Source organism: Dermacentor variabilis, chromosome 2 (assembly GCF_050947875.1).
Source record: "Dermacentor variabilis isolate Ectoservices chromosome 2, ASM5094787v1, whole genome shotgun sequence".
Lineage (NCBI taxonomy): Eukaryota > Metazoa > Arthropoda > Arachnida > Ixodida > Ixodidae > Dermacentor > Dermacentor variabilis.
This window is the reverse complement of record NC_134569.1, coordinates 235868572-235894687: the sequence shown is the minus strand read 5'-3', so window position 1 is coordinate 235894687 and position 26116 is coordinate 235868572. Positions and strand designations below refer to the sequence as shown.

General features: G+C 49.6%; 1 protein-coding gene and 1 pseudogene across 1 annotated transcript in view; one reads left to right on the top strand and one right to left on the bottom strand.

Annotated features, from left to right (window-relative positions):
• Positions 1 to 14420: 14420 nt before the first annotated feature.
• LOC142571225 (uncharacterized) lies at positions 14421 to 16000 on the bottom strand (annotated as a pseudogene).
• A 1964-nt stretch (positions 16001 to 17964) lies between these two features.
• Positions 17965 to 26116, top strand: part of LOC142571224 (uncharacterized) — a 108373-nt gene continuing 100221 nt past the window's right edge. Inside the window, exons 1-3 of the mRNA XM_075679492.1 lie at positions 17965 to 17996; positions 20320 to 20370; positions 21455 to 21573. Coding sequence (XP_075535607.1) covers positions 20342 to 20370; positions 21455 to 21573 — 148 coding nt within the window. The 5' untranslated portion in view covers positions 17965 to 17996; positions 20320 to 20341. The remainder of the gene's footprint in view (positions 17997 to 20319; positions 20371 to 21454; positions 21574 to 26116) is intronic.

Genomic DNA, 26116 nt, shown 5'->3' with positions numbered 1-26116 from the left:
CACCTGCCTCAATAACACCGAGCTGTAGCATTTTCTTTACCTCAGCCTCCATAATATCGCTCTGGCGGGGTGACACCCGATACGCCTTGGATCGTACTGGCTCTGTGGAGGTAAGTTCTATATCATGAGTAAGTACAGAAGTCCTACCAGGCCTCTCAGAGAACAGACCTTGAAACTCTTGTAATAGCTGGTGTAGTTCGGTTTTCTGCTCGGGCGACAGCGGTGCTTTACTGATAAGGTCACTAATGACTTGACCGGTGTCTTCCCTGTTCGTCACTGAGCCTAGTCCCGGAAGCTCGACCGGAAGCTCTTCAGGAACGTTTACCATCATGCACACCACTGCTTCCCTTTGTCTATAAGGTTTGAGCAGATTACAGTGGTAAACTTGCTGTGCTTTCCGCTTTCCTGGCAGACTTACCACGTAGTTAACGTCCGACAGTTTCTGAACAATTCGTGCTGGGCCCTCCCACTGCACGTCTAGTTTGTTGTTTAGCGATGTGCGCAATATCATGACCTCATCGCCCACCTCAAAACGACGGGCCCTGGCTGTCCGATCATAATAAACCTTGGCCCTCTGCTGGGCCTTTGTCATTGCTTCACCTGACAACTCCTGTGCCCTTCTTAAGCGTTCGAGGAGCTTAAGCACGTACTCCACCACGACTGGGTCGTCGCCCCTACCTTCCCATGATTCTCGAAGCATGCGAAGCGGAGATCGAAGCGAGCGACCGTACACCAGTTCAGCTGGCGAAAACCCCGTAGCCGCATGCGGCGCGGTCCTTAAAGCAAACATCACCCCAGGCAGACACAGCTCCCAGTCAGTTCGATGTTCAAAACACAACGCTCTCAACACGCGCTTCATGACGGAGTGGAGCTTCTCAACGGAATTCGACTGTGGGTGGTACACTGAGCTGTGTAACAGCTTTACCCCACACCTTTCGAGAAAAGTTGTCGTCAAAGCGCTAGTAAACACTGTGCCCTGATCTGATTGGATTTCCGCAGGGAAACCAACTCGCGCAAATATGGACAGTAGTGCATTAACTATCTCAACTGAGCTGAGTTCTTTAAGCGGCACTGCTTCAGGGAACTTTGTCGCTGGGCAGATCACAGTCAAAATGTGTCTGTACCCCGTGGCTGTTACCGGCAGAGGTCCCACAGTATCAATAACGAGCCGTCTAAAAGGCTCCGTAATGATAGGTACCAATTTCAACGGCGCCCTCGATTTGTCCCCTGGTTTGCCCACCCGCTGACAAGTGTCACATGTCCTCACGAAATGGTCTGCGTCCCGAAAACACCCTGGCCAATAGTACTCTTGCAAGAGACGGTCCTTAGTTTTCTTAACTCCTAGGTGTCCGGACCACGAACCCCCGTGTGACAAGCGCAACAGATCCTGACGATAGCATTGAGGCACGACCAGCTGATCGAACTCCACTCCTCTGCGGTCTAGATACTTCCGGTACAGGACTCCACCTCTTTCCACAAAACGCGCAGTTTTCCTGGCGATACCTTCTTTGACATTGCAGCGCACGTTTTCCAGGCTGCCATCCTTTTTTTGCTCGGCTATCAAAGCCGACCGGCTGACTTTTAGCAACCTATCAAGTCCGTCTGACGTAGGCGCGATGAGCAAATCAGTAGATAGCTCTTCTAACTTTCCCGAATCGGGATTTTCCTCTCCAGTATCTGGCGCCTTTAACGTTACAGACTCAAGTTTATTCAGTTCGGGCGTGCTCGGAATATCAGCTTGCTGCGCCTCTGACCCTTTTTCGTTGTTTGATAACGTCGGCCCCGCAACTACCGCCTTTGCAGCGAGCTCCCGAACCTTCGATCTGGTTAAGGCCTGAACACTAGCTTCACCAAACAAAAGCCCCTTCTCGCGCAGGAGGTGATCGGACCTGTTTGAAAATAGGTACGGGTACTGGGGTGGCAGCATAGATGACACTGCCGCCTCTGTCTCAAGCGCTCCGAAAGGTCCTTCAATAAGCACCTTTGCTACTGGCAGACACACGCTATGAGCTTCCACGGCTTGCTTGATCCACGCGCACTCGCCCGTGAACATATGGGGTTCTACATAAGACGGGTGAACTACATCCATCGTAGCTGCGGAATCGCGAAGCACTCGGCACTCTTTCCCGTTCACGAGGAGGTCTCGCATGTAAGGCTCGAGAAGCTTCATGTTCTCGTCAGTGCTGCCTATTGAAAAAAACACAACTTTTGGTGTTGTTTCCGGACACTGCGCCGAAAAGTGACCCGGCTTCTGGCACGTATAACACAAGCGCGCTCGCCTCATCTCGAACCGCTTTCTGCGTTTGGCTGCCGCCGTCTCTTTACGTTTGGTCGGACTGCTTTCGCTCGCATCCGCACTACGCGTGTCCCCTTTTAATCTCATGGGCGTGAACTTCGGCCTCTCAAACTTCGAGCCAAATTCACCCTTTTGACCGTCCTTAGCTCCGCGAGCCCGACGCGTCACAAACTCCTCGGCTAGCTCAGCGGCTTTAGCCACCGTACAAACGTCTGGCCTATCCAAGACCCAGTATCGCACGTTCTCCGGTAACCGACTATAAAACTGTTCTAGCCCGAAACACTGCAGAACTTTATCGTGGTCACCAAACGCTTTCTCTTCTTTGAGCCACTCCTGCATGTTCGACATAAGCCTATACGCAAACTCTGTATATGACTCACTTCTGCCTTTCTCATTTTCCCGAAACTTCCGACGGAACGCCTCCGCAGACAGCCGGTACTTTTTTAGCAGACTCGATTTTACTTTGTCGAAATCCTCTGCTTCCTCTCTATCCAAGCGAGCGACTACGTCGGCCGCCTCGCCGGGTAACAAAGTGAGCAAGCGCTGTGGCCACGTTTCCCGAGAGAACCCCTGCTTCTCGCACGTTCGCTCAAAGTTAACCAGGAACAAACCAATGTCCTCTCCAAGCTTAAACGGCCGCATCAGGTCAGTCATTTTGAACAATACGCGTTCTCCTGCACCGTGTGCCTGACTTCCATTACGAGCGCGTTCCATCTCTACCTCAAGGCGCTTCATTTCCAAAGCGTGTTGACGGTCACGCTCTTGTTGCTCTCGCTCTTTCTGTTCTTTACGTTCACGCTCTTCTTTTTCTTTCTGTTCTTTAAGTTCGCGCTCCTGTCTTTTTGCAGTCTCCCTCTCTTCAATGGTCTCAAGGCATTCCGACAGCTCGTCATCCTCAGCCTCTAACTCAAGAATAGCCTTTATCAGTTCTGGTTTTCTGAGTTTGTCCGAGACATCCAGACCCAACTCTCTTGCAAGCTCCAACAATTTCGGTTTGCGCAACGACTTCAAATCCATGGCTGCTCTGAATGCTGCTTTCTCTACTGCTTACTATTGTCTTGCCGCAAACTAACCCGGCAGCAACGACAACCACAATTACCAGCTCTGTTTCTAACACTAACAAAAGCCTGGCAAAGCTCAGAAGAAGAAAGTCCCGCACTCACCAAACCTCGCAGGCAGGAATTCCGCGCAGTCGTTCCGCTGCAGGCAACCAGTCGTCACACAGGGCTCGTTGCACTGCTCCCGGATCGTCGTTGAGCTGCTCAGCATACAGTCAACTGCATCTCTTCGCTGCTGGCCTCCGTTGTCGCGATCTCACCGCTGGCAGACAGTTGTTTGAAGTCGGAGGCGATCTCACCGCTGGCAGACAGTTGTTTGAAGTCGGAGGCGATCTCACCGCTGCCAACCAGATGTTTGGTATCGCACCTCTTGTACGATCTGTTGGGAACTCGGCGCTGACGCCCGTGGTTGTACCTGGGTCGCAAGCCCCAAGGGTAGCGTTGGCCTGGCGGCCTGGGGTACAACTGGAAGCATCCGAAGGTCCCGGCAAAGCATGAGTCGACTGGTAACAACGAAACAACTTGTTTATTTTAACATCGCAAAGAGTTGGCGGTCAGGTTTGACCGAAGTAGAGAGACGGGAGAGCACTTCACTCAACAGAAGAAATCGGAGCCCTCCCTTTTGCGTCCGGGGGCAGCTGTTTTTATACTCTCGCAGTTGAGGGCAAGAAGGAACCCCTCAAAAGACGAGCACGTGAATGTACAATGGGCTAATGGTGACGCACACTGTCGTAGCGATGCCGTAGCACCATGACGAGCACGATCTCGTAGCACCCTGTCGAGCACGATCTCGTAGCACCCTGTTGTAGCGCTGCCGGTCGGGCACAATGACTGTAATGAGAGGATGATCCCTGCTTTGGCATCGCCTGTTTCGGGCACAATGACTGGAATGCGAGGGTGATCCCTTTGCGGTCGCATCGCCGCAGTCGCGCCTGGAAACACCTGCCGATGAGTGTTGCGGCGACGACGATTGGGCCAAAATGTCTGCCGCCCCGCCGCAGTCGCGCCGGCAAAACCACGTGTCGCAGGCGAAACGCAACACCCTGAAGGCTCCGCCGGGCGCCGAGGGCCGGAAGAGCACCGTACCGATGACCGCAGGGTCCACCGGGAGTGCTGCAGTCTCCAGGGCCTTCGCACGCCGCCTGTCCCACCTCGATTGCACGAGGGTGAAGCCATCTGAGGTTGGCTCGCTGGCGGGTGGTGTCTGCCTCATTACAGCCCCTGCAGGCGCGCTGGGGGCGACAGGGCTGGCGGGCGGGCGCCGCGAGCCGTCCGAAGCGACGGGAGACGAAGACGAGGCAACGGCAGGAGCTTTGTTGTGCTTCTGGTGCTTCTTCCCCTTTCGCTTCGGCAGCGGGGCAGGCTGGCGTGGCGAGTCCCTCAGGAACCGCGCCGCGGGGTGCTCGGCGCCCCGCTTGGACGAGCCGGGGGGAGGTGCGTCCGCCAGCTCCATCGCGTCGGTAGCGTTGTCGCGTGCAGCCGTAGCGCTAGCAGACGCCGTTTCCGGAGGGGCACCCGGTTGGGCGGCCGGAGAGGAGAGGGTGGCGGCTGCTTCTCGGGAGGGTGGCAAGATGGCGCCGCCTAGGCCTGCCCCCTCCACGTGGCCGCTGGCTTCAACGTGCTGCTCCGCGCTGGGGGGAGCATACGGCGGCTGCTTGCGACGCGCGGTTGCCTCGTCGTCGTCGCTCTCCGTTTCACGAGCTCGTTTTCTGGAGCTCGACAGGTCCATCTCGTCGTCAGAGGAAGGGAGCGGGACTGAAGCATGGGGCTCCTCGCTTGCGGAGAAATCCTCCGCGGTAGGCTTCGAGGCTACCTCGGGGGCTGACGGACTCGTGGCGTCTCCCGGGGCAGCCTCAGTCTGTGAGGGAACCACGGGTGGAGCAGTGGTGGTGGTGGCTCGTCGACGAAGCCATTCGCCCAGCATGCGTGAGGCCCTCACATGCAGATCCTCCCTGGCGCGTAGCTCGTCAAGGGACGCGGGGCCGAGCGTCAGCCGGCTCATGCTAGCATGGCGTCGGTGGCGCACGGGCGGCGGGCGCTCGCTTGGCGAGCGAAACTCCATCGTGGGCTGCGATGGCCTCTTCTCGCGAGCGGGAAGAAGGCCAAGTGCAGCGAAGGCACGTCACACTGCGAATCTCGAAGGTCGCAGGAAGCGTCCGTTGTCGTGCTCGGAATAGGCGAGGAAGAGCGCGTGAGACGCTGTAGCGTCTGCTGCTGACGCAGGAGCTCCAAACCTCACGTCCGCACACGATGGTAGCTCCGAGTGCTGAGCAGCAATCACGAAACGGACGGACCACAACGCAGACAAGGGAGGAGCTTTCGGCTCCAAGACCAGTCAGGCTGCCCGAGGAGAGGGCAACCCAACAAGGCACCAGCAAAGCAAGCTACAACAGCACCAAGAGGTGAGGGAACTGGGGGAGCAGATAAAATTTCCATCAGAAATTGGCCGCTGCTAGTGACAAAATTCGCCAACTCGAAGTCAAACCAATCCCCTTTAGTAACTCACAGAATCTCAGTGCGACAGTGGTTCGCGCTCCGAGTGTGGCAGAAAATATGGAAACTGAGGTAACTAAAAGCGTAAAATGGAAAGCAGCTAGCCTAACCGAATCGACATGTGATAAGAAAGGTAAACCGGAAGGGATAGATGCGTGCGTAGCTTAACCAAAACCACCATCGAGCAAATTCTAAATGCCATGAGCAGTTTAATTGATCAAATTAAGCAACAAACTAATAACATTGCTATCCTAAGCACGACAGTGCAGGCACAGCACGACAGTGCAGGCACTTGCCACCCATACAGGCTTAGACATGGCACGTAAGCCGTCCGCAAATCCCACGCCCCTGTCGAGAGACAATGACTCATCTGAAACTTCGACGTCGAAGGCAGATGCTCAGCGTAGGCTCGGCGCGGCTGGATCCTCATAGATGTTCATGATGGCTAGATCACCTATAATTATATGGCAATGGAACTGCAGAGGGGTCAGGCAAAAACGTCGAGCCCTAGAATTGATAATTCAAGATGCACAACAAAAAACCTGACGTTTTGGCACTCGAAGAGATTGGTATTACAGCAAAATTAACAGGCTATATGCAACCTACACGGAAATCCTTCGATGCGGCCGCTCTCCGGCCACGGCGCTTATGGTGCATAGAAATCTGACAGCCATTCAAATAGACTTGGAATGTGAGAAGGTGACGTACACATTCATTGAAATTCTACCTAATAAATGGGCCGATCAATCACTTTCCTTCAAAATTTGTATATCCCCGCTAAAGACAAAAGTCCGTACGCATCGAAACTGATGATCAAAGCCTATAAGCACGCTGATAAAGCACCACTCGTAGCGCTGGGCAATTTTAACGCCCGGCATTCAGCCTGGGGTTACCCAAAGGGTGAAAATAAAGTCAACAGGATCTGGAAAATAGCACAAGCCTATGGTTTCACCCTTACAAACGACCTGGAGTTCCCCACGCGCATTGGCAACAGTGTGAGTCGAAATACGTCCCCCGACCTAGCCTTCGTGAAAAACATTGTAAAAACCGCAGCGGACAATACTGAAATGAACGTGGGAAGTGATCACTACATTCTAGCTATCGCGGCCTTTCTGAAGGTCTGCAGCAAACGTGAACTTACTATCTGCATACCAGGTGGGACGCTTTTTGTTACGATCGCGATCATCGAATTCCCGCACCCATCACTAACTTCGAAAAGCTCGATGAATGGGTAGATATCACACTTCAAGACGCCAACAATGCAACCATACAGATGGAAATGGAAGATGACGGCCCCACTCTGGTTTCGAGACTAATTCACTTATGAGAAGCACAGAAGAGAATACGAAACCGATGGTCCTCACAAAAGCATAACAAAAGCCTTCGCAAGAAGCTCGTACAATTAGATAACGAAATTGAGCATCACTCCCCGTTCCTAAGTCCGGAACACTGGCATCAGCTTTGCGATCGAATGAACGGACGGTTGGGAAATACAAACACATGGTTCCTGCTTAGGCACGTAATCGACCGCAATCAAACGAAGTCTGCATCGCGAAAAAACATGCAAAGAATTAATCATTCCTTCCCTGGGGATAACGACATATTCAATGAAGATTTAAAAATCGCTACTTCAACGCCGACTATGACTTCCTTGTCTCAAATACCTACACAGGGCAAGGAAATGAAGCTCTCAATAAAGACATTGAGGAGGCTGAAGTTCGAGCTTTTCTTAATGGCATAAAGACCACAGCTGCGGCCGGTGAAGACGAGGTCACAAGTAAGATGATCAGAACCTAGATGACCATTCAATCATAGAAATTACAAAGTTCTTCAACACTCATTGGAAAGCTGGCACCATCCCTCCCAGCTGGAAGCACGCAAAAGTCACTTTTATACCCAAATTGGGCAAGAAGATCGACTTAGAAAACTGAAGACCAATTTCCTTGACGTGTTGCTTAGGAAAAGTCAGGGAGCATGTTATACTCAGAAGGCTTAACGACTACGCTGAGACGGAGTGGCTATTCCATCACACGATGGTGGGTTTTAGGCCGAATCTTTCCACATAGGACATAATGTGGCAATTGCAACACGACATCCTGCAGCCAAGCGCTATCCGAGCCACACGGACCATACCAGCGCTAGACATAAGCGAGGCCTTTGGCGGTGTTGCTCATCGTTCAATCTGAACTAATCTGAACCAAATGAACGTGGGGAAACGCAGTTTTGAATATATGTCAAACTTCCTCGAAAAGAGAACTGTAGAAATACAACCTCAAGAGCGAACAATTCACCTTAGGAACACGGGGAACCCCGCAAGGAGCAGTTCAATCACCTTTTCTTTTTATCATTGCCATGAGAAAATTGCCACCCCTCCTAGATGCCAATCCCACGTTAGCCATTTAATATACGCAGACGACATAACAATGGGGGTAAATACTGGCTCAGATGGCGAAATTTCAGAGGCACTGCAAACGGCTGCGGACACGGTTCAAGACTGCGCTAAACTAAACGAGCTAACATGTTCTACCCAGAAATCTGAAGAACTAATAATCAGAAACAGAATAGACAAAGCAGACAGCCAACAGCAGGCCTCCACAATAGGAGTTCGAATGGAATCTGGCCCAGTCCCGCCTGTACTGACCATCCGGGTGCTGGGAATGCTCATACAGCACATCACCCGCAACGCACAAACTATAGCCGGGCTACAATCAACGATCCGACAAATGTGCGGATTGATAAAAAGAATCGCATCAAGGCACACATACATGAACGAGGGGGAACTATGTCGGCTGATTTAGGCCTTTCTGATCAGTTGCACAGTGTAATCCCTCCCTTATTTCCACCGAAGCGAGCGTATAGAGATAAAATTAACGCCTTAATCCGTCTAGCATACAGAATCGCGTTGGGCCTACCCAAGGACATCAATTCGGACAAGCTATCGAGATTAGGAATACATACCACTATAGAAGGACTGATCGAGGTGCACGAAACGGCGCAGCTTTTTGGTCTGTCTAGTACACTGGCCGGCTGGTGCATTCTGGACACGCTTGGCCTAAATCTCCCAATCGCGTCGGTGGGACGAACCACCAGGCCACAAATAGCAAGACGACAACTGATCATTAAACCAATTCCTAAAAACACGCTCCCAGTAAGGCACGACAGTCGTCGTACGGCCAGGGCAAAACAGTTGTGGTGTAAGTATAAGGAGGACCACTCTGTTGCCCATGTGGATGCGGCCGCCGCAGGGTGACCGAAAATACGTTGTGAGCGTAGTGACCGAGAGCGGCCGCATTTTAAGCGCAACCACGGTGGACGCCTTCTCCGCCCTTGAAGCGGAGGAGACAGCGATCGGTCTAGCCATCACGAATGACTTCGTTCATACAATCATGAGCGATTCAAAAAGCACGATCTTAAATTACAGTAAAGACACTGTTAACAAAACTACGGAGCCAATCTTAAATAATTACCGCACTTTCTATCAAGTGGACAGACTTATCAATCTAGTATGGGGCCCCGCCCACTCCGGAAATTCTGGAAACGAGGAAGAAAACCGCATCGCCCGAGGGTTAACAAGCCGGGAGGTGCGCCACTCCGACTCGAATTCTCTGGTGTGGCGGTGACCACATATAACGAAATCAAAGACTTGTATGAAGAAATGAGGCGCACTTATCTGGCGCATCAACGGGACCTTGCCAGAGCTCAGGCCACCGTCCTTCGCCACCTTCGGACAAACGCTTTTCTCAGCCCACATAGACTGGCGATTATCGCCAATGGGGAATTTAACCTCATATGTCAAAATTGCAACCTGAACGAATCGGCAGCACAAGACCATATCCTCTGCGGATGCAGGTGTTCGGCTCCCCCCAAAACGCTCTTGCCAGCCACCTTTGAACTTACCTGGGAGGCCCTACTTAGGACTGCCACCGAGCTCGGGGAACAACTGAAAATCGTCACTTGGGCTAAGGGAGTCGCCCCCAACAGGGGCCACCCTGAGAACCGGCCATCATTTTTTAATAAAGATGTTGTAACCACCATGTCCGAAGACTTGCGGTGCGTTATGTATGCCATCGCGGTGGAAAGATAGCAATGTATGATTTCATTTTTTTGCTAAAGAACCAGACGACGCCCATCGAAGAGTGACTTCGATGAGAAACTTCTCGTTGGGAAAAGGTGACGACTGATAGTATAGCGGTTTGTCCTAAACACTTCACTTGGGACTACTTTCTTGCCGGCGAGCTGAACATTGCTTCGATATCTTGCTGGCGTTTCAAATCACGGAATATGTTTTGTTTAGACAGGCGCTTTAATAACTTATAATGATGTACGTTTACGATTCAGTTGGTTCTGTTCGTTTATTGCTTTTGCCCCAGCATTAGTGTTACTGGTCTCTTGGCGCCCGCAGCGCCAGGAATGTCACAGTAGTGGAGGTCACCGCAAAACCTTAACGGAACTGGAAACGTTGTAGCCGCGTTATGAAGCGAAACAACTGAATTTAATGCGCGCATATAACTCTTCGACCTGTTTTACCGCATCAAGAAACACTTGCGCAAAACAGATTAGTTAACATTTATAGTTACTTTGTCTTCGTTTCAATGCAACTTGTTATTTGTAGGGACGGGAACAGCGCTTGGATGGGACCAACTGTGAACGACCGGCAAGACGGTCAAGCCTGACTGAAAGTATACTCGTATACTGCACTCCGCCGAGTCATCACCATTGAGGGGCGCACATGCGGTGTGGCCACACTGCGGGATGATGCTCTCCCTATATAGCCGTATATTTTCGTTTCTCTTGTGGTTCTATTCTATTTGAAAGTGAGAAAAGAAAATCGAAGAAAACAGAAAATAAAATATCGCACTATATAGGGCGGGTATTATGACAGCGCAGCGAAATCAAATGTGCTATCGGCATCAAACGAAATGTGAACAGGGGCCGAATCTTATAACGGTATGGTTGGGGAACCGTTCGTTTGGCCTCACCTGATTGGCCAAAATTTTGGTTATGTCAGAGGTTGTCAGAGGCACCGGGCGATATCGCAATTTATGACTACGTCATGCATCTGCCAATCATCTTTAAAGTGAACCGGTCTTAGGAACCGGCGAAGGGGTAGTCCGCTTTGGTTCCGTTGCTGTGGCTTGGCTGTTGGCTTGCGATCTTGGCCGCGCGCGCCGGTCGCGCGACCCCGGAGAGTCGCGGGCGTCGCGCGCGCGTGTGTCGGTTGCTTCGGAGGCTATTACTTGCCTTCGTCGTCTGCTTGGCATTGCTCTTTCGGTGTCAACCGCGGCTGGAAGTGCGATACGCGTTCGAAGAAGTGACGGATAATGAGTTGCAGCACCCTTGCCATCTTTCTATGTAGACCTTTTGCAGGCTACGCTATCAAATGGAGGAGACTCGGGTGCAAGCGTACCAGTGGTCATTCTACGCAGAGGAAAGAATATTGCGCGCTGCGGTTCATCGCCGCCGGTCTGCAGCTCCCAAAGGTCGGTCGGACGCGAAGCATTCATCGCAATGGCCAAGATCTCTGCTGCCGACACTGTCCACAAAGTTGCTCTCGCAATTACTGTGTTGGCTAGCTGAAGGGCTGGGTCAGCTTTACCGTGACCTCCGCTTCAAAGCCTATGCCAAGGAGACATTTGCATGGTGAGATCGAATTCCCAGTGCTATCGCCAGCGTGAATATCTCGAAGATCGCCGTTCAGCAATCAGAAGGGTTCAACTTAGGCTGGTTCAGCGCTTCCTTCGTTCGGCTGATAAAACTATACAGTCAGGATGGAAAGATATTGTGGAGATCTCTTATTTGGCTGTCCCTTTTTTCTCTAGTTCCGGGAGTGCCACACTTTGTTCCTCAATTTCACGGCACAGCGCGCACCGTCAGCACCACACTCTTCGATTTTAGTTCGCGCAGGCAATGCAGGGCCCGTATATGGTAATGCTCGATTTTAAGTTCCGTTGCTTCTATCACGCGACGCGTCGTGGGGCAGATCACAGGGATAGCGGCAGCCTGGCGGCGAGCGAGTCATGTCCGAGCCGATGACGAAGGGCGAAAAAAGAAGGAAAATTGATATAGTCGGCTAGTACAGGTGTCCCGAAGAACCAGTTCACGGTTTTGTCGCGCTCGCTACTTAAGAAGTGCTGGCAGTGCGTTCCTGTTGCGTGCGTCGTGCCAGCTCCTGGTAGCAGACGACACGGCGCTGCGCTGTGCCAGCTCACTTACTCTTGCGATACCGCCTGTCGGCTGAGAATGAAAAAGAATGACATTAATAAATTACTTCTGCATTGTGTAAACGCCCGGCACCACACGTTTGTACTTCAGAACTTGGCGTATAATACTTGATTTATATTTTACATTTATTTAGCAAGCAGAAACATTCTGCAATTCCTCGATTAGCTCGTCATATACTGACGTACACTTTAGAGGTGGCACCCTCTCATCTATTTGTCGCGTCCTCCCCTTCTTCCACCACCGGCTTGGGAGTGGCACATCTAGTGACGTAAGCGGCGAAGCGAACGGTTCGTACTCCGAACCATTATGATTCGGCCCCAGAAGTGTGCGCGGAACAATTTACGCCGTCATCGTTGCTGCACCGCCATCTTTTGTCGCTTTCAAATAATAGAACCGGAAGAGAAACGAAAATATCGCAACATAGCGGGAGCATCATCGCGCAGTGCCGTCAAACCGGATGTGCCCCCCTCTCAATGGTTATGACTGTACGGCGCGCACTATACCTTCACTTATGCTTGGGACACGCGCTCCGCTCTTCGAGTGTCATTGGACGCCCATACCATAGAGAAAGAAATTCAACAAGAGGGGGCGCTCGGCGAAAATTGGCAACAGGAAACATGTCGCGCCTTGTGTTAACCCCATCCGTTAGTTGACGTGAGCATTGGAAAAAAAGAATTTGAAATGAACTTACAGACAACGTTTTATTGTTTTTATTCTTTCCCGCTAAAACTAAGAAGTTTTGCGTATAAATGTACTTATACTTCGTGACCTATTTTTCTTGCGTCACCTGGAAACAAGCTAGCGGCACGCCACGCGCCATAACATGCGTCATTCGCCAGACATGCCGCCGAAGCGAGCGAGGCCGGCTGCGCATGTGGAGCAGGCGACCCGTCTCCTTTGGGTGTAGTGTGTTTGTTGGGCTCCCAGTGTTTCTTCTGCGCTTCGGCACGGCAGCACTGCACTATTGGACTACGGCAAGGTGAGAAATCTTGTGTGACAGTCTGCGACGCATTTGAAGCAGTTTTGGCCTTTACGGCACGGCACCGAGACTTGTGGCACAGTTAGTGAAAAACAGCTCGGCCATCCTGGCGTAGTTAATTTGAGTTAATGACTCATACTGGGAGATCTTTATATGAGCCCCAACATTACTATAAATTATTTCGGTAGCTTTTGAACACGCTTGCCGCGCCAGGCATTGTGACGCAGTTAGCGAAAAGCAGTTCGGCTGTGTGCCGCAGTTAGTTTCGCGTGTACTGAATCTTACTGGGACAAGTTCGTGACGCATTCTCTGACCATGAAAATTATTGTGATTAATTTCGCTACTTTTTGGGGATACCTTTGAGGCATGGTCGCCGCACCTGAGGTTGTGAAACAGTTAGCAATAAAGCAAGCCGGCCGCGTGGTGACAGTTAGCTTGGCGTGTACTGAATCTTATGGCATCTTCGACTGGTCTCCATCCACCGAAGCAGAGTCGGGCAGATCCGGCGTTCCCCGAGCTCAGAGGTAGAGGACAAGCGCGCAAGCCGAACGTGCGACTCGCTCTCGGAGGAGGAAATGGCAGATGCGAAACCACCTGACTACCGGTGCCAACGTCCGATGTTTCGCCTATCCAGCATGCAGTGGCCTTGGATACGGTGGGCCGTCGCCAACAGCAACGACATGGCGCTGCGATGTTTCAATTTCGACGACTGCTCCGACGACAGGGCTCGGAGCGCCTCAGAGCGCTCGAAGATGGAGGAGAGCAATCGAGAAGAACAAGCCGAACGCAGGGCGCGCACCCTCTTTCAGCCAGCCGAAGACAACGCCGCTCGCGAGAGCACTCCAGAGAGCTCAGAAACGACCAGCCGAAGATGGCATTAGTGAGACAAGTTTGTGACGCTTTCTATGGCGCCGCAACATATACCTTCTTTCGATACTCACGCTTGTCGAAGACGCGACGAGCGATAGCCAAGAGTGATAACACTGGAGTGTGTTGCTTGCGCCGGCAGGACGCGCAAGAGATAACGCTGAGGAGCTAAAAAACCAAGAACTCGGTAATTCTGGGAGAGTCTAACATCAGTCTGGCTGAGAGCCTGTGTTGTGGCCACCTCTGTGTATGCAATCGCGTCTGTGGCCAAGCTTTGTTTTTTAACGCGACAGCGTTAAGGAGCTCGTGCCGCAGAAAAGCCGCTGTCGTCGGCGGCGTTGGCCGTGAGCGATAAATCCCAGCAGGCACTTCATGAATAAAAAAGAACTTGCAAGATGGGCTGGGTGGGAATCGAACCAGGGTCTCCGGAGTGTGAGACGGAGACGTTACCACTGAGCCACGAGTTTTTTTTTCTTTATTACCGACATGGCAACAAGGCTACAAAACAAGACATTTTAACAGTACGCAATGGTCACGACAAAATCTCTGCCATTGGTTGGCAGTCACAGGGCTAAAAACGCTTGAAATTCGCTAGCTCAGTCATCACACTGAGCCATGTTGGTTTTTCTTTTTGTAAATTATACATTTCCTTAATGTGACAAATGCTTTCAATGAAGTATTCTCTAACAGGCCGGGCATTGACATCGGCAAGTCTCACGGCCATTCTAGTTTTCCATAAGCTATGTAAAGACACGAGCATGAACATGTCATAGGGTACTTCGCCTTCATTTAGAGTAGGCAAGAAACGAATTCCATATGGTGTAATCGGCAAGTCCTTCTTTAGTGTTCTCTGTAAGATGTCCCAATGGAACACAGCATCCCAGCAGTCAAGAAAAATGTGTTCTACTGTTTCGGGTTTCCGGCATAGTAAACAGTTGACGCTCCAAGGCACGGAAAGGCCTTTTTCATCTAGCCACGGTTTCACAGGTTAAGTATTGGTGTGGAGCTGGAAAAAGAAGGACTTTACCGACGGGCGTACTGGCATTCGTTTTACTCTTTTTAGTACATCCTTTTCAGGTCCAATGCAGAACATCGAGCGGTACAATGGCACCGGCAACATTGTGTCTACCAGGTCCTCATATAAGCGCTTTCGTGGTACCCTACTTAAGTATTCCATGGAAAACCGAACCTTTAACAGCTGAAAAGCCAAGACTACCTCTTTTAGGAAACCACGCGCTCTGCCTTGACTGCACCGATGTGACGATACAATAAACTCAGGTATAGCTTCGCTCAGCCTTGTTTGAAACATAGTTACTAAAAATGGGTCATTTTGGTCCCGCAAGAAAACAAACCTCGACACAATCTGCCTAATGAACAAATGTGCCAGACCTAATCCTCCATTTTTAACCGAACGAAAGAGATTAGTGCGACTGGTGCGCTCCCAGCTTGAACCCCACACAAACACTGCGAGCACTCTGTGTAAACGTTGTATGTTAGCCCTTGACATGCACAACGCTTGGAGCACGTAAGCAATTTTAGCGACAGCAAACAGGTTGCACACTTTCGCACGAGCAAACATAGAGAAATTGCGGCCTCCCCATTTAAGTGTACCTTCACGAACCCTTTCAGTTTCGGCATTCCAGTAATCAACGGCGTCACGGTAGTGCTCAAGCGGCACCCCTAGGTACTTTGCCGGCGTGACTGTCCAGCGGATATTTGCAAACGTACTCGGATGGTCTTCCCAGTTGCCGATCCATACCCCTAGGGATTTATCAAAGTTGATAGCACTGCCTGTCATTCTGCAGTATGATAACGCCTCTGCGACCGCGATTTCGATGCTCTCTTTATCCCGACAAAACAACGCGATGTCATCCGCGTATGCCAGCACTTTCACTTCCGCGGACTGCACTCTGAAACCCGATATTCTATTGTCATTCTTGATTTTCCTACAAAGCGGCTCTATGTAAACTGCGAATAAAAGAGGCGACAAACCACACCCCTGGCGCACAGATGACCGGACGCTAAAGGTTTTGGTAACCTCCTTGTTTATAATGAGGCTGGCGGTACAGTCTTGATAGCACATCTTTACCCCATCTATGATCAAATCCCCTACCTTTATGTGTTCTAGAATTCTGAAAAGAATTTTATGGGCCACACGGTCGAAAGCCTTCTGCATATCTAACTGTAACATGGCGCAGTGTTCACCTAGGTCGTTACAGTATTCTAAAATGCTTCTGCTGAGCCACGAGTTCGATGCTTCAAAGCGGTACAAAAGCGCCTCTAGTGAACGCGGTGTTGCCTTAGAAACGAGCTGTTTCTCAGGCTCAGGCGTGCGTCGCTTGCTCAGGCGCACATTTCGTTGTCGCGCCGAACGCTGCGTTGCTCGACGCTCACCGCGTCCGATGCGGGGCGCGTAGTCGCTGCGCCGTAGCCCATTGTCTTACACCCCTTGGCGGGTCGACGGGAACGCTGTCGCGTTCCACTCTTGAAGGCGAAGCTTAAGCGTCCTCCAATTTTTTATTTTTTTTGGAAACGGGCAGTCGTTTGTGCATTTGTCCTCTGAAAGTGCCGGAAATAATGCCCGGGAATGGGGGAATGCCAGGAAATCAGATGTTTTCTTCATAATTTATAGTGCGGCATGGAATGAGTCGGGTATTTTTGACGCCATTTATGGGAAACCGAAGTGCTTTTGTTTCTAATGTTGCCCAGTCACCTCTTTTGCACGTTTCCCCTCGACAAGCAGTATTCCTACAAGGGCTAAATACCAAAATTACACATGCTTGTAATTTGCTTTTTTTCAGCTGATGCCGTCCGATGGAGCTTCGTACGGGAACTACTGCTGCTTACCTGGTGCCACATCGTTTGAAGAACGTACGAAAGCCAGGAACAAGCATTTATATTGAGCGAAGTAAAAATTTCCTCATTTACAAAGCGTTTTGCGTCCACCTTATGAAAGAGCAGGTGACAGATTCGATGTAGGCTTGTAAAGGTCGTTCGCAGTCATTTTAATAAACGATTCCGCACTGAGACGGCGCAGGACTGAGCAAAGAAAGCAGAAAAAAAAAAGAACGTCGAGTAGCGCAGCCGGCGTAGCGCGTGTAGCTAGCGTTCAAAACGCGCGCGCCCAAAACCGAAACCGGTATGAGTTAATGCCATCCGCTTGGTGCGCTACAGTCAATTCGGCCGCTGGGCTCTATGGGAGTGTACGCTCTTGTTGAATGGCTTTCTCTATGCCCGTACCAAATAGAATAGAGTTTCTCACTATATAACCTAGAGGGAAATCTGGCGCTGCTGCGCTCTGGTATGCATGCGAATGCCGGTATATTGTGATTTCGGATTGGCATCGTTCTCGGAGAGCCAGGCAAGCACCGTGCCGTATCTCACAATGATTAATTTTCTACTAAAACAGCACGTAAAAAGCTGTTTTAGCTTTATTATTACACAAAAAGATGTTTTGTTTAACTATCAGGACTTGTTATTGCATGTGAAATTATGTGATGGGTAAAAAGTATCAGCGGGCCGCTAAAGTTGGAGGACTGACGACGAGATTCGCGCTCTCTTTGAAACAGCTTGCCGTCTGTTCTTGCTTTTCTTCGCTAGGCCAGGTATTGTAGGTGAGTAAAGATGTAATATGCATGAATGGAAACATTTTTATGAATATTTTACTTTGAGAACGCGTTATATGTGTAGTCATATCCATGTTTTAGACGAGGCGTCTTACAACACCAGCCAACACAAGCCTCGCAGACACATATACCGTCATTCCCATGATGGCATGGCGCCCCTTAAGAAACTCCCATAGACAGTGGCGCCAGATTTCCCTCTATGTGTTATAGTGAGAAACTTAGTGAGAAACTCTATGCCACATTGTACCGATCACTGATGGACTTCAATAAAAAACGAGAGACTACGCATGTACTATATATGACGTGTTTCACTCATTTTACGTCGCAGGGCAAACGTTAGAAAAAGAAGAGTGTGGTTGGTGCAGCGCTGGAAGACAAAGATGATCACGCGACCTCGTTCGTGGTCAGCGCAGAACCAGCATATAGCGAGGATCCACAGCGCAGAAGCGTCGCAGGTAAGCATAGTTGTTTCGCCTTGCTGGCACGAGACAGGCCCTAAGAAAGTGACTATGCGCTCGAGGCTCCCTGGGCACTAAGTGAGGATTGCAGTAACGTCGTGCACTGTGAGTTCTGCCATGACGCGCCTGAACTCGACCAGCCTCCTTTCGAGGTAGGGGCGCTAACCGGGGTGTCCCGTTCAATTCAGCCTTTGACGTAATTGTTCTGCGGAAGCCCGTAAAGTGGAGAGAGGTAATTAAGCAAAATGAGACCAGTAACTCGTATTGGTTTCGTTTGTAGCAATTGCTACGATTGGGTGGATGTCTCATTTTCGCTTAATTAATCAATTCAGCCTTATTAAACATGTGGTATATATTTGGAGCGCGGACAACATGGCTGAAAAGGCTTGACTGGGTTCCTGGGGTAGTTTTAGGCAACGATAGCGAAAGACGGGGAAATATCACAGACAAATAAAATGTTTTTGCTGGCTAAGCTTGCGTTTGCGTTAAAGAAATAAAATAAACACCGAAAGTACCTATGCCAAATACGCAACATTTGAATATATCTGCACTTATAGCTCTCCGAGGAACCAGGTGGTGTAGCGTGTTGAAAATTCTAAGGAACGGGGAAAGGCTTTATTTATGTGTGTGGTTTAATTAATTTTGTTGTATCAATTTATCTAAGTTTGCTTTATCTTGCCTGAACCATTGCCGTTGTTCAAAAGGGCGATTGTTGTTGTGACAGCTTGACTACAAATTCAGATATGATTCTCTAAGGGTTTCCTTATTTTTCGTTTTTCTATTTTTGTCAAGAGCGCGTAACACAACAACCGTTGGAGTTACTATTTCCCCATTTTTCTGAATGTGCGAATACAGCGCGAATCTATGCTGGAAGCGAACTGCTTGAACTGCTTCATATAATTTCGCTGCGCCCTGCTGACTTCGCCCACACAGCTTGAGTCATGAGGGCGACGGGATTTCTTGGAGATTCGCCTGCGTTCAGGCCGATGCACGATTTATCGTGGGTCCTCCCCGCAAGATCTGCGCAGTGTACTTGTCGACTAAATAACAAAGCTGGGTGGGGGCATATTATTATTTTTTGCTTGCAGGTAATTTAGCCGCTTATGCTCGCACTTTTCTTCCTCGGAAAATTGATGCGTGTCAGGAGGTACGATGATCAGCGGGAAGAGTTTTCCCCGCCTAAAGAAAAGAAAATATCGCAGCTTCGATGCCTAATATGGGTGGGGTGACCGTTATGCAAATGCGAGAACTTTGTGAGTATATATGGTATTACAGAACAAAGGACAGCCCAACTGCATCTGTATTCAGTATCTGTCGCTCTCTGGCTTGATCTGTGCATCAACGGGCAGTGCGTCCTCATTGCGAAGCTATATTTTGCTGTGGAAGATCTCCCAGCAGCGCAAATTTTGCCTGCTCGCCAAATAGGCTTGCCTTCGTCTTTTATTCTGCTTCGCGCATGTCGCGCTCGATCCATGAATTTTGCACGTGCACGGCAGCTGAGCGGTTACCGCGTCCAGCTGCACTGGCGGGGCGACGGCTTCAAAGGTTTACGGAATTTTAAAAGTTGGTTGTTACAGACAGCATAATTCCAGTCGTTAAGCAGAATTATTCGGAGAGGCGGACTTGACTTGCGCGAGAAGTCAAAACACATTCAACTAATTTAAAAAAATCAACAATTAACTTTTCACTTATTAATTTCATCTACCAATTGTAGCTGGTGAGATTACAATGCGTATCCACTTGGAATGAATTTCCACCATGACACCACTTTCGAGATGTGCGCCACCAAACTCGCCGCAAAATACACTGTTGTTCTGTTTAGTTCCCCAAACAAAACGATCTTTTATTTATTTAATCACAAAGCTAACTGGAATGTGTCGCCCCACATGTTGGAAACAATATCTCGGAATCGACGTCATCTTAGAAATTCATTTCCAGTGGATACGTCTCGCACACTCACCAGCTACAGTTTGTAACTTGCAATACGTGCGTTAAAGTGATTAGGGGAGAAGTTACTTGGTGAATATTTGGCAGAATGTTTGTCTCGATTTCTCGTGCTAGTGATGCCCGCCTGTTCGAATAATCCAGCTCAGGTGCAATAACTCTGCTATCTGCCCCAGGCGATTCTTGAAAAATTCCGCAAAAACTTAAAAACTACCATACCGTAATATTAGCCAAAAAAGGAGTCGGAGAGAAAATCAGAAACAAGGCATGCAGTGCAAATGTGCACAGACTTCCACAATGTCACATTCTTGGACAACCATATTGCATTCCCTGTGTATTGGTTTAAATCAGCTAACGAAGGGATTTTTATTTCCAGGTAGCACTTGGTCAAGTTGGTCATGCCAGTCGATTCACTAATTGTCCTCAGGTATGATTGGTTCCCACCAGGCCAGTACGGCGTTTGATTGGTCTGTTCGTGTACGTCGCGTAATTTAGCGGCTACTGAATTTCAATGATTTCTGTGCAAGTTTTATGCCAGTGCGATTACCTTTTGCTACAACATGTATATCACACAGAAGGAGGTCCCAAAGTAAAAACTGTCGGGAGACCTTCAGACAACACAGGCATAAAATATGGGACGTACGGTTAGCAACACAGGTTAAAACAGCGCAAAAATACAAGTAAGCGTATTGGAAGTACATAAATAAACATCAGGTAGTTCGAGATTATATACAGATGTCAGCAAAAATAACTTGCATCGTGAATAGACACGTAAGACAATTTTAACAGTAACTATTTAATAATATAATAGTATATAAAATCAAGTGCACAGAAACAAAGGAACAAAGAAACCAACAAATTTTATCTGCAAATGATTATCCATGAGCTATAATTTCGAAAAAGAAGGAAAAAGGATTGCGATGGATATTCAAAGTTTGATGGCAGAAAATTCCAAAGTGGTATGGCTGAAAAGAGGCCTGCCATCTTATCGCAGTTTGTGTCGACTCTTGGTAGTAAAGGGTTGTTCTGTTCTGAAAATTCTTTTTTGTTTCTCGTATTATAAATTGTTATAAAGGCTACTATGGAAGAGTGAATAACCTGTGACAGACAGTATAGCCGCTTTTACGTTAAAGTACCGTTGGATCTGTACTCGTCAATTATGCTTTTCAGTCCTGCCTGTTACACCCTCCGTGGTTGCTTTGTGGCTGTGGTGTTGGGCTGCTAAGCACGAGGTCGCGGGATCGAATCGCGGCCACGGCGGCCGCATTTTGATGGGGGCGAAATGCGAAAACAGCCGTGTACATAAATTTAGGTGCACATTAAAGAACTCCAGGTGGTTCAAATCTCCGGAGTCCCCCACTACGGCGTGCCTCGTGGTCAGATCGGGGTTTTGGCGCGTAAAAACCGGTAATTCAGCCCTGTGGCCATCAGAGAGGAGCAGACCACTCGTCTCGGGGATCACTGTCGCCGGTAGGAATACCCTGCCGAGCAGCTTGGTCACGTGTGTGCAGGCACCGTGGCTTCCACCACGACGCGCCGGCGCCGCAGCGCTGGTCGTGGGACATCATCGCTGCCGGTCTGCTCTCGGTGATGTTGCTCAGCCTGCTGCTCTACCACCTCGTCTCCGGCGGTGAGTATCGTACGTGCAGCGTGTCTCGTTAAATGCGTGCAGCACGTCGGAGGCTAGGTGCGACCCTATCCTTAAGCGGAGTCTCATCGCAGACTGACGAGAGAACGGTGCACGGTCATCGCACAATGACTGCGCGGTTTGTGGACGTGACAAGACGTGCGAGCATAGCAGCAACTGTTAATAAGTATGGAAAATGCGAGCCTAAGTAGCGTGTTCCTTTGAGTTTTGATTGCATGAATAAAAGAAAGACTTTGTTCAAAAGGGAAAACGGGAACGGGTCTTATAGTCTATGGGTAGGGCCCTCCGTCGAGGGCTCCATGCACTGGCGAGCTGTGCCTCCCACTGCTCCTTACTATTACTGTCTGATTGCCTGAACCAGAGTTCAGGTCTCTGGGCTTCTACGCGCGTCAGCACGAAGCGTGGCATAGTGTCGGCCTACCTACGCACAAGGGATATTTGGCCGGGTAAAGTGCTGGATGCCTAGCGTTTAATTTTAAGAGACGCGGATATACGTCCATCGGTATCCTGTGGAGGTCGGTCGCCTGCTCTCCACTTGGGGCCTTGTGAGGCTTTCCTTGCTTTTGGCGCGTAAAACGCTGCTGAGACTAGAATTGGAACGGGCGACGATCGCCGTTTATAGAGCGCAGCTCGGTTACTAAGCACGCGAGCTAACGCCTTTACCGCTACCCTCGAGCCCAACGTGGCTCGGGCACACAATCAACCTGTGGCGTTGGGTTGTTTTGGGTTCGAGCAGCTTTAAGACTATGACAGACGCTCTACCGGCCATGAAGAGCCGCCAGGCTTCCTGCGAGTCTGATATCACGAAGGGCACTCCCTTGAGCTTCTGAAACTGTACGGCTAGGGCTGTAGCCTATATCTGCCTTCGTAGCCGAGATGGTCTGTAGGGAAGCGCTAGTGGTTAATTGAAATCCTTGTTTACGGCCATGATTACGTGGCGTTGCCTATGGTAGCTGGCCGCGTCGACATGCGTGACACTGGAGTCTGTATCAAACTGGGAGGTTAAAGAAAAACTGCTGGAGTGCAAACTATGTCCTGAAGGTGAAGCCGCACAGGAGGGGCACGGTAAAACCATAAGTAAACGATAAAAATGATGAAGCGCTTTTCGCACACTTCCCACGAGTTAATCAAGCTTTTTTGCTAATCACGGCTCATCTTACCAGACAGATACTTATCTACGAATGTATCTGTATTATCGTTTTAGTGTGAAATCTGAATATCCAGGCATATTGTACTCGGGAGAACGTCATTAATATACTGAAGAAATTACTATTTTCGCTGGGAACAACCAGCTCCTATTTTCTAATTAGTGTTAGAATCGCAGAGCCAAATCACTTCACCTGTAAGCGTACATCACCCGACGAAGCTCTAAAGGAGGGGCAAGCATTGACTTCACCTTTCCCGGTAAGAAGCTACGGGGCCTTCTACTCTAGCAGTTTTTCTTTAACCTCTTTGGTACTAAACTGTTTGCGGAGCCATTTGACTATCGCCGTACGTCTGGCTTCGCGGTAGCCGCAGCGCATGCTTTTTGGCACTGGTACCACCGCGATTTGGTTCCGAACGTCGGGCGGCACGTCCTCCAAACTCGTCGAGATGCAGGGTGTGGGGCGCGGCTCCCATCTTGGTAAGGATTTCCCTACCTGCTGGGGTTTTACAGAGACGGTCCCTCTGACAGGTGAGTACCGTTGCTCCGAGTTATGCGTAGGTGTTATAAAGACCTAACGCTAGGAGCCTCTCTGTTGGTGTACTGGGGGGAAGCCCGAGGGCTACTTTGTAGGCGCTTCTAATTAAAGCGTCAATGTGACTTTCCTCGCCCTTCGTCGGGCGAATGGTACAGCCGGCCGTGCGTCACTCTAGTCAGGACGAGGCGTTGGATGAGCCTTACTTTTTCGCGCATACCCTTTCAGCGCTTCGTGCTACAATGTATTATTCTTCACTGTGGTCTGTGGTGTGTGTTTGGCCTTGCCTCGGAGATGGCATGGCCGTCCACCTCGAGCGAAACATCGCCGTTACTCCTTTCATACTATTTTTCATGTATTCTGATGACTTTGGGCTTATCTGGCGCGCAGCTAAGCCCGCTATTTCTAGCAAACTCCGCCACAGTCGTCGCTGGACTCCTGCACTCTCTGTTCTTTCTGCGCTTTTGAAACCTTAGTCGCCCACGTAGTGATATCATCCGCATAAAGGGTATATCCCAACAAATAAAGAGGTCGCTTCCACACTTCCTACAAGCATAATACATCAGGTGGAATCAGTGCCGAATGAGTGTAATTCTAGAGCGCTGCCGCTCGCGAGTGAAACGTGTGGCAGTTCCACTGTCAGATCTGTTCGAAGTTGGGTGTTAATTTGCGCCGTCTGCGGCCGCTCTCGTTGTCCGTTGTATCGGATTCGTCTGCGAGGCGGCCGTTGGTCGCGACCCACCCGCTGGAGCGTTGCGAGTGCGCTTATGAATCGCCCTCTCCATAATGGCGAGCGTCTCCGCAGACTGTTTCGGTTGCTGAAGGTTAGAGACCATCTGTTCCATTTGCACTGCAGCTGCTGCTGTTGGACCTGAAATTGTTGTTGGCGTTGGTGCTATAGTGCCCTGCGTCATGCCGCCTCGTTCTTCCGCCTCTGTTCAGGAGGCAGTTGCCGCTGGCGTGGCGTTAAGGACGACACAACTTTTAAATGCCTCTGTGGCGTTAAGTCTAGCCTTCAGGGTCACAATTTTATTTTGAGACTCGCTAAACGCTTCTCTAAGTTGCTCATTTTCTTTGGCGAATTGCCTGTGTTCATTAACAATTCTTTGCCATTCTGCATTAGCCGTTACCGGAGCAGGAGACGTGACAACGCCCGCACAGCTCACCTTTTCACGAACTTGAGCGTCATCTTGTTGGATTTGTTGGCCTGTATGCAACATGTGTCCCGCCGATTCAAGTGTAAAATGCGATGTGAGCAGCGCAGTGCGTCTGTGTCTTTGTTTCTTGCTATTTCTGCGCTGTCACTCTTTAAAATGCGCACGCAACTATGACACTCATGCATGCTTCTAAACATGAAATAATTGTGCGATTGTCATCCCAATCTTGTCATTACCAGCATGTTCAATAATGTGTAAGTTGACTTTTCTCTTCTCTGTTTTTCAGACACAAAGCGGCCGCCCAGTAAGTGCAAACGTGTAATGGACAGTTAGCCAGCGCGAGACGGCGCGTGTACAAAACGCGTTGACGCGAATTTTCCCTAAACGCATCACGATAAGCATTTTTGCAAGATCGCTGAATCGCGAAAAGTCGCTAACTCTCTTTTCATACAGCTGCAAACAACTTCATAATCTGAAGTGCACTAGTCGTTTAGCAGCAATTGCCCATAATACACTTTCAGCGGCGTATTATTGCCTAAGCAGACCATCACAGAGCATGGCTTATGATATCTGGTATGGAGTAATGGCGGTCAAACGTGTACCTAATGTTCCCTGGCGACTATTCTGCCCCCTGTCTTACTCGCTGCAGTGGCTTTGCGGCTATGGTGTTGTGCTGCTAAGCATGAGGTCGCGGAATGAAACTCCGGCCGCCGCAGCCGCATTTCCATAGGGGCGAAATGCAAAACACCCGTGTCCCGCGCATTAGGGGCACGCGTTAAAGATTGGGTCAAAATTAATCGGTAGTCCCCCGCTATATGTATACGGCGTGCCTCATAATGAAATCATGATTTGGACACGTAAACCGCCAGTATTCAATACCCCTGTCTACAGCCGGTTCTGGCAAGTGAGACCCTGCCGGCTAAAAGAAGAAAAAAATCGTTGCTATACTGATTCGAAATATCAGGTTCGCATTAGCCGGCACATAGCAGTGCCATATTTTGTTAAATGACAGAGGCTAGGGCAAAATGAGCTTTTAATCTGCATTTTTTTAAGCGTGGGACATAGACTTAAGGATCTACAGCTTTCTCAGTTATTTAGCAATATGAGCTGCGTTGCATTTTCAGTGCTGGAATATGAGAGAATTGCTTGCACGTGGCCTACGTATACTTCATCTTTTTACGCCAGCTTGAAGCTTACCGCACAAGACGGGGGCGTATCGTATGGTGCTCTAGAGTTTTCCTAATTTCGTTAAAATATACAAACGATCTCGACATAATTATAGCTTGTAAACGTGCAAAGCTACGATGACCCGGTATACGTATATTGGGCTAGCCATAAATAAAATATACCTTGCTCACCGTCGGCAATAGAAACAATGCGGGCTGCTTTTCTTTCAGAATAGGAGAAACATCTTGTGTACGTACATGCGGTGGCAGATCAGTCTGTACCGTAAGCATTATTGCAAGAGATTGCATTGCGTTTCTATTCTCTTCCAGGCATTCCTATCCCTGAGACCTCTAGTAAGCAGACGCAAGCTTTAACACATTTACGCGCCAAAGTGTACATGCTTCAAAAGCTGCCGCTGAATGCTTGAAAGCGTTTACAGTGAACAAAGCACACTTTCATGCGGGCAGTATAAACAGGTAAAACATGCGTACATAGTCGCATGTGAATTTTTAAAGGAAAACG